Source organism: Chelonia mydas, chromosome 19 (assembly GCF_015237465.2).
Source record: "Chelonia mydas isolate rCheMyd1 chromosome 19, rCheMyd1.pri.v2, whole genome shotgun sequence".
Classification (NCBI taxonomy): Eukaryota; Metazoa; Chordata; order Testudines; family Cheloniidae; genus Chelonia; species Chelonia mydas.
Genome location: NC_051259.2, coordinates 18,443,981 through 18,452,500, shown reverse-complemented (window position 1 = coordinate 18,452,500; position 8,520 = coordinate 18,443,981). Strand labels below are relative to the sequence as shown.

The 8,520-nt window shown below is 48.1% G+C and overlaps 1 protein-coding gene across 1 annotated transcript in view; it reads right to left on the bottom strand.

The window, feature by feature from the left end:
• The window catches only part of THEMIS2 (thymocyte selection associated family member 2), a 25,870-nt gene extending 17,554 nt beyond the window's left edge, over positions 1-8,316 (bottom strand). Inside the window, exon 1 of the mRNA XM_007066088.4 lies at positions 8,127-8,316. Within this exon, the coding sequence (XP_007066150.2) occupies positions 8,127-8,220 (94 nt within the window). The 5' untranslated portion in view covers positions 8,221-8,316. The remainder of the gene's footprint in view (positions 1-8,126) is intronic.
• Positions 8,317-8,520: the final 204 nt, after the last annotated feature.

Below are 8,520 nucleotides of genomic sequence, written 5' to 3'. Positions count from 1 at the left end.
TCGAAAGAATAGTAAATATGGCAGGCGACCAGCTTGGCTTAACGGTGAAATCCTAGCGGATCTTAAACATAAAAAAGAAGCTTACAAGAAGTGGAAGGTTGGACATATGACCAGGGAAGAGTATAAAAATATTGCTCGGGCATGTAGGAATGAAATCAGGAGGGCCAAATTGCACCTGGAGCTGCAGCTAGCAAGAGATGTCAAGAGTAACAAGAAGGGTTTCTTCAGGTATGTTGGCAACAAGAAGAAAGCCAAGGAAAGTGTGGGCCCCTTACTGAATGAGGGAGGCAACCTAGTGACAGAGGATGTGGAAAAAGCTAATGTGCTCAATGCTTTTTTTGCCTCTGTCTTCACTAACAAGGACAGCTCCCAGACTGCTGCGCTGGGCATCGCAACATGGGGAGTAGATGGCCAGCCCTCTGTGGAGAAAGAGGTGGTTAGGGACTATTTAGAAAAGCTGGACGTGCACAAGTCTATGGGGCCGGACGAGTTGCATCCGAGAGTGCTAAAGGAATTGGCAGATGTGATTGCAGAGCCCTTGGCCATTATCTTTGAAAACTCGTGGCGAACGGGGGAAGTCCCGGATGACTGGAAAAAGGCTAATGTAGTGCCAATCTTTAAAAAAGGGAAGAAGGAGGATCCTGGGAACTACAGGCCAGTCAGCCTCACCTCAGTCCCTGGAAAAATCATGGAGCAGGTCCTCAAGGAATCAATCCTGAAGCACTTACACGAGAGGAAAGTGATCAGGAACAGTCAGCATGGATTCACCAAGGGTAGGTCATGCCTGACTAATCTAATAGCCTTCTATGATGAGATTACTGATTCTGTGGATGAAGGGAAAGCAGTGGATGTATTGTTTCTTGACTTTAGCAAAGCTTTTGACACGGTCTCCCACAGTATTCTTGTCAGCAAGTTAAAGAAGTATGGGCTGGATGAATGCACTATAAGGTGGGTAGAAAGTTGGCTAGATTGTCGGGCTCAACGGGTAGTGATCAATGGCTCAATGTCTAGTTGGCAGCCGGTGTCAAGTGGAGTGCCCCAGGGGTCGGTCCTGGGGCCGGTTTTGTTTAATATCTTCATAAATGATCTGGAGGATAGTGTGGATTGCACTCTCAGCAAATTTGCGGATGATACTAAACTGGGAGGAGTGGTAGATACGCTGGAGGGCAGGGATAGGATACAGAGGGACCTAGACAAATTGGAGGATTGGGCCAAAAGAAACCTGATGCGGTTCAATAAGGATAAGTGCAGGGTCCTGCACCTAGGACGGAAGAACCCAATGCACAGCTACAGACTAGGGACCGAATGGCTAGGCAGCAGTTCTGCGGAAAAGGACCTAGGGGTTACAGTGGACGAGAAGCTGGATATGAGTCAGCAGTGTGCCCTTGTTGCCAAGAAGGCCAATGGCATTTTGGGATGTATAAGTACGGGCATAGCGAGCAGATCGAGGGACGTGATCGTTCCCCTCTATTCAACATTGGTGAGGCCTCATCTGGAGTACTGTGTCCAGTTTTGGGCCCCACACTACAAGAAGGACGTGGATAAATTGGAGAGAGTCCAGCGAAGGGCAACAAAAATGATTAGGGGTCTGGAACACATGACTTATGAGGAGAGGCTGAGGGAACTGGGATTGTTTAGTCTGCGGAAGAGAAGAATGAGGGGGGATTTGATAGCTGCTTTCAACTACCTGAGAGGTGGTTCCAGAGAGGATGGTTCTAGACTATTCTCAGTGGTAGAAGAGGACAGGACAAGGAGTAATGGTCTCAAGTTGCAGTGGGGGAGGTTTAGGTTGGATATTAGGAAAAACTTTTTCACTAAGAGGGTGGTGAAACACTGGAATGCGTTACCTAGGGAGGTGGTAGAATCTCCTTCCTTGGAAGTTTTTAAGGTCAGGCTTGACAAAGCCTAGGCTGGGATGATTTGATTGGGGATTGGTCCTGCTTTGAGCAGGGGGTTGGACTAGATGACCTCCTGAGGTCCCTTCCAACCCTGATATTCTATGATTCTATGATTCTATGATTCTATTAACACATTGTCTTTAATGTCACAAATGATTCTAATCTCTGACGAGAGACTCTGTCAGCTCACCAAAGTCACAGGTTTTAATGAGTCTTCTTAATTCTGAGATATATTGTCATCATAAAGTGTCATCACTTTTTTCATGCATGTTAAAAATTTGTGTCTCTCATAGGGGTCTCATTCCTTTTTGGCATGCAAAAATGCGGCATTCCTCACATTTGGTCTGTAGTTTATTAAACTTCATGATTTCATTTTCTTCAAACTTAAAGTTGCTATAAATATCTAATGCTTCCTCCCCAACAATATGCAAAAAGATTGACGGTTTCTTTTTATCATTTTTCTCCTCTGCCCCTATAGCTGCTAAATACTAGTCTCAAAACTCTGTCCAGATTTTTTCTCTGCAACATTTCCTGGCAGTTGCAGACTGGATGGAGGTTGTAACACATCCATGTTTGTCTTTCTTCTCTTCTTAAGCCTATCAGACCACTATTGGGCTAATAAACTATGTACACAAGCCTTGTTCTTTGTTTGCTCCTCCACATTCTCCCCTTTCCTCTGTCTTCAGTTTCAAGCAGAGGAGTTAACATTAAAATGTACTGCAATCACCCTCTCATCCAGCTCTCCTGTCACCCTGTCCTAATATTGGGGTTCCTCAACTCAGTGAACGAGAAAAGAATAAACTTTTATGAAAAAACTAGAGTGCATCAGTGGTAAACTGCTATGCGTAACTCCCCTTAGTTCTCCACCCTCTGCTTCCAGGGCTTGGCTCAGAATTCCTATATTTAGAATACTGTCCCTTGTGAGGAAGGTTCTGGAAATTATAATCTTTCACAAACATTGTGAGCGTGCAGTAAGTGTGAAGAGCACAGCAAGCATGCAGAGTTTATAAACTACAAGGCCAATGGAGAGCTGAAGATGCCAGAACTCTATTCTTTTACTATCATGTAGCATTTTCTATTGTGGTCACACTAAAGGGGAAGCAGGTTGGGCCCAGGGTGCTGGCCCCTGCACAGACTCAGATGAGCTCACAGTGTCTGCCCCCAGGAGCTTACAAATTATAAGAGTATGGAATGGATCTGCTGAAACTTTACAAGTGAACCTGTTCATTAGTTTAGGAGTCAAAATGAATTTAGAAATGGGCCCTTTAAGAAATTGGCATCTGGTGTCAGATCTTTTCCTTTTCCCTAATGATCTTAAAAACAGAATAACATGGAACCTTCAAACTTCCCTGACAGTTAAAAACTTCTCAAATCTCATGCATTAACTACATGAATCGATATTTCCATCCTTTGATTCTTCATAATTGAAACTTTGTCTTTAGCAGGGCTGATGAATAATGTTCTACCCCAGGGGTTTTCAACCTTTTCCTTTCTGAGTCCCCTCCCATGCTATAAAAACTCCACGGCCCACCTGTGCCACAACAACTGGGTTTCTGCATCTCCAGTAGATTGAAAGTCAGGGCCGGCGTTAGGGGGTAGCAAGCAGGGCAAGTGCCCAGGGCCCCATTGCTAAATTGCTCAAGCTTTGGTTTCAGCCCCGGGTGGCAGGGCTCAGGCTTCAGCTTCAGACCCAGGCCCCAGCAAGTCTAACGCCGGCCCTGCTCTCCAGTTTATTTTGGTGGACCCCATGTAAGCTGCTCACGCCCCCCCTGGACCTCCGGACCCCTGGTGGAGAACCACTGTTCTACAGCAGCTTCCCCAAAGAACTGCCCTCTTTCAGAACAGCTTCCATCTCCTGTTGTCTCAGTGGGACTGAGGCCACAGGCTGCCTTTAGCAAAGATGGTCATTGACTTTTTCACTGGCTCCTCACAGTGTTCCTTCCCTGCCCCTCCAGAGTACCTGCCTCTGAGGGCAATTTGGCTCCTCTCCCACTAGGAGAAATGGGGTCTGGCAAACACTTGCAAAGATGGCAATTCCTTGGGAGTCACTGTGAAGGAGATTTTATTCATAAGCTTCTGCTGAAGGAGACAGCTTCAGTTATTAAAAATAACAGTGAAAATGGCCATTCAGCCTAAATACTGCTTTCCAAAAAGTACTCATTGTGCCAGATCTACTCAGCACTGGCCAAGGGGAAGCGAGGAGGATGGAGCAGGGAAATGTGGGGGACAGGAAGGGGGTTCTGTGTGTGTGTGTGAGAGCAGGGGAATGGGGTGGGGAGGGGTGCAGGAAGGAGAGGGAAGCTGGTGTGTACATTCCAGTTTTCTGTTCTGGCAATGCCAGGGCTGGAAGCCCTGGACCTGGCCAGTCCATCCTGGAGACTTTGTGCTGCTCCAGAGTGGGGTAAAGCAGCCAAAATGCCCTGGGAATCTGGCCTGAAAAGCTAATCAGAAAAACAAGTGTGGAGGTTCCTTTAATTGTAAGAGTTAATGCTAACAACCCTCTTCAGAAGGGAACATCACAAAGTTCACAACTGTCTGCCCCAAGTGCAAGGGGCATTTCTCTGACCTTGCCATCTCTAATATAAACATCTCGTAACAGGTATATATTTATTTAAACAAAAACACACCCTACCAAACCAAGATACTCTTCTGCACAGGTCACCCTGTGGGGAAAGGCTGAGAGAACAAGAACACATGACCCATGTTCAGTCATGTAGCTTAATCTGCTCCTGGAAAGTGCTCAGATACTATGGTGGTGAGTGTGGTATAAATACCTATAGAGCATAGAAGGGAAATCTCTACCCATCAATCTCTGACTAGCAGGGATTAGGATGAGGCCTTAATGGGGCAGATTATCCCACATCTGCCTGCTGTGGTGTTTCTCACACCTTCAAGTTTGCGGGTGACACTAAGCTGGGGGGAGAGGTAGATACACTGGGGTGGGACAGGGTCCAGAGTGACCTAGACAAATTGGAGGATTGGGCCAAAAGAAATCTGATGAGGTTCAACAAGGATAAATGCAGAGTCCTGCACTTAAAACGGAAGAATCCCATGCACCGCTACAGGCTGGGGACTGACTGGCTAAGTTCTGTGGAAAAGGACCTGGGGATTGTAGAAAAATGAGGCCCTGAAATATAAACCCTTGTATCAGGCCCGGTATGAGACCTGAGGCCTGAGCTAAAGGAATGGTCAAGACTTTGCTAACATAAAGCAAAGTTAAGGTGTGAGCCAGAGGCAGGCCCTGCTCACAGAAGTTGGCAAGAAGAAGGCTGCTAATTGGACGTATACACCTATCTAAAGGGGATCAAGCACTAATAGGATAAACAGGTGCCAGGATGGCACCAGAACAGTCCGGTACGAACACATTCCACAGAGATAACGAGGAACAGGCTGACCCATCCTAAAAGACAGGGTCAAAAGGATAATATGATGGACAGACTCGTTTGTTCGAATCAACTTGTACCAGGAGAGAGGCAGCACCCCAACACGCAGAGGGGTTGTACCTCGATATGTCAGGAGTGATGTGTAACTTGTTTGTACCTGTGTATAAGAATGCACCCCTGAGGGGATGTCTTTGTCTGGCCTGGGGGGCAGTGGAGAGTCTCACCACTGACTGAGCCGGTCTGTTGTCAGGGAGCACACATTCGTAGTATGTCCTGTAGCGTCTGCAAGGAACTATTACTGTGCTTCGTTTGACAATAAACCTGGCCGGGTGCCTTCGTACCTTATCAGAGACTGTGGTCATTGTGGGTTCTCTCGGGGTCTGCTGTGTCAGCTATCTGCGCAGAGCCAGGGCAGCACACAGGGGGAACGCGCACACAGCCAACTGTTATCAACATTGACCAGAGCAGAGCACCACACCAGTGATGTCTGACAACAGGGATTACAGTGGATGAGAAGCCGGATATAAGTCAGGCTTCACAAAGCCCTGGCTGGGATGATTTAGTTGGGATTGGTCCTGCTCTGGGCAGGGGGTTGGACTAGATGACCTCCAGAAGTCCCTTCCAACTCTGTTATTCTATGATTCTATGATTCTAAGTCAGCAGAGTGCCTTTGTTGCCAAGAAGGCTAATGGCATATTGGCCTGCATTAGTAGGAGTATTGCCAGCAGATCGAGGGACGTGATTATTCCCCTCTATTTGGTACTGGTGAGGCCACATCTGGAGTACTACATCCAGTTTTGGGCCCCCCACTACAGAAGAGATGTGGACAAATTGGAGAGAGTCCAGTAGAGGGCAACGAAAATGGTTAGGGGTCTGGGGCATATGACTTATGAGGAGAGGCTGAGGGAACTGGGCTTGTTTAGTCTGCAGAAGAGAAGAGTGAGGGGGGATTTGATAGCAGCCTTCAACTACCTGAAGGGGGGTTCCAAAGAGGATGGAGCTCAGCTGTTCTCAGTGGTAGGAGATGACAGAACGAGGAGTAATGGTCTCAAGTTGCAGTGGGGGAGGTCTAGGTTCGATATTAGGAAACACTATTTCACTAGGAGGGTGGTGAAACACTGGAATGGGTTACCTAGGGAGGTGGTGGAATCTCCTTCCTTAGAGGTTTTTAAGACCCGGCTTGACAAAGCCCTGGCTGGGATGATTTAGTTGGCGATTGGTCCTGCTTTGAGCAGGGGGTTGGACTAGTTGACCTCCTGAGGTCCCTTCCAACCCTGATATTCTATGATTCTTCTGAAGGTGCTGGCCACCGCTGGGGACAGGAGACTGAACTAGACCAGCCATTTCTGTGTTGACTCTACAGCTCTTCAAATCATCGCCCATGAACATCCTCGCTGGGTTTGTTGTTAATGGTAATGGATGGACAAGGAAGGTGAGATAATATCTTCTATTGAACCAACCTCTAATTCCGAATGAAGCTGGTCCAGTAAAAGATATGACCTCCTGCACCTTGTCTCTCTGATAGCCTGGGACCAACACCGCTACAGCAATGCTGCAGTGGCCACAGATGACATTTTTAATTTAAAAAACAAGCAAATTCTTCCAATGAAGTTAAGGCTGAGAGGACATGTCAGTAATTTAGGGTAAAACACATTCTAGGGAGGGTGTAATTATCCCAACCAACCATTATAAACCCAGACAATTCAAAGTTAGTGTTAAACTGAAACAAAATCTAAACATGCTGAAATATGGAAATACACAGCTAGGGTATGCAAACAAGCTTAATTCTGCCCTCTAGGGAGATGTGCGGGCTGGCACGCACACGCCCACATACACACAGGCACACACAAACACTCATGCATGCACCCACAGAGAAAGAAAAAATTAGATATGCCTTTAAAAATCAGTTTGATCTAATATAGGGCCACAACCCTACAATGACTTAAATATAATACCTCTTAAGCTTAACCAACACCATAAAACCCATATGCTGTCACTACAGGGCAGAGTTCACTGCATATTTTCATGCTGTTACGTATTTTTAACTCCTTCTTAACATTGCTTGCCTTAGCACTAGCTGGTGTCTCTCTCCAACTCGACCTCTGCCCCCGGGAAGTGTTCCACCTGGGAATTGGCAGCCCCAGCTCAGCAGGCAGGTCTGTGCCCTTCTGGCACAGCGCCGCTGGTTTATAGGGACTCTGGAGCCAGAGGCCAATGAATTGTCTTATGCTGCTGCCCATTGTGCAGTAGCTGAGAACCTTCCCCATCAAATCAATAGCAACAGCTCAGTTCCTTCATGCAGTCTCTGGCCTTCTTCCGTTACGGGTCAAAACCCCTTGGGGAGGGGTTGTGTTTGTCACTGTTCAGATTGTATTAATTTCCCTTTGGTTGGCTGGGTGGGGGGTTACATGGGCAGAGGAGGGCCAGTATAACTTCAGCAGGGACAGGCTTTTGTGGGGGGGGCGGGGTGCATGGGGTTTCAGTGCATTGCAATGGTCAGATCACAGCCCACTCCACAAGCTGCTTGGGTACAAGTGAGGCTCCCTGCCCATGGATTGGCAGGACCCTTCCCCATTGCTGGGGGTTGTCACCACAGTACTTCCTGCTGGTGTGGGAGGTGGCGCAGAGCGGTTGCTAGCAAAGCACTCCATGCTGCGAGCACAGAATGAGGTGAGGCTGGGCTGGGATGGGAGAGCCCTGTTCTGCCGTGACTACAGGCCACACCCTGCTTCCCCGGCTCCTGAAGGAGTTCAAGGCTTTGCAAATCTGGGCCTCCAGGCCCCACTCCACTGGCACCAGCAGCAGAGACATCCTGGCTGTGGTCAGGGAGAAGGCAGGTACTCACCTTGGAAGTACACCCCGGAACAAACCTTCAGCACCCTGGGCAGGGATGCAATGTCCAGGGACAAGATGTACTGCTGGAAAGAGAGGGGCTCCATGGCTCCGCACCCTCCCTGTGGCTCTGCTGGGATCCGAGTGTAAGGGGAGATCGGGCACTCTAGGCTTCGCTGTGTCTTTCACTTCTGCTTTTGACTGAAATAATTTCCTTCCCCAAGCAGAGGCGGATACTGCTGGCAGTGCTCCAAGCCTCTTACAAAGCCCTGGCTGCCTCAGTACCGGGACTTCTATCCCCTCCCTTTAGGCTCCCGTGCATCATCCCCACCAAACAGTATTTTCACCCCCTGCCACAGCCTCACATGCCAAAATTCATAGCCCCCAGCAGGGCCGCTGGACCGAGC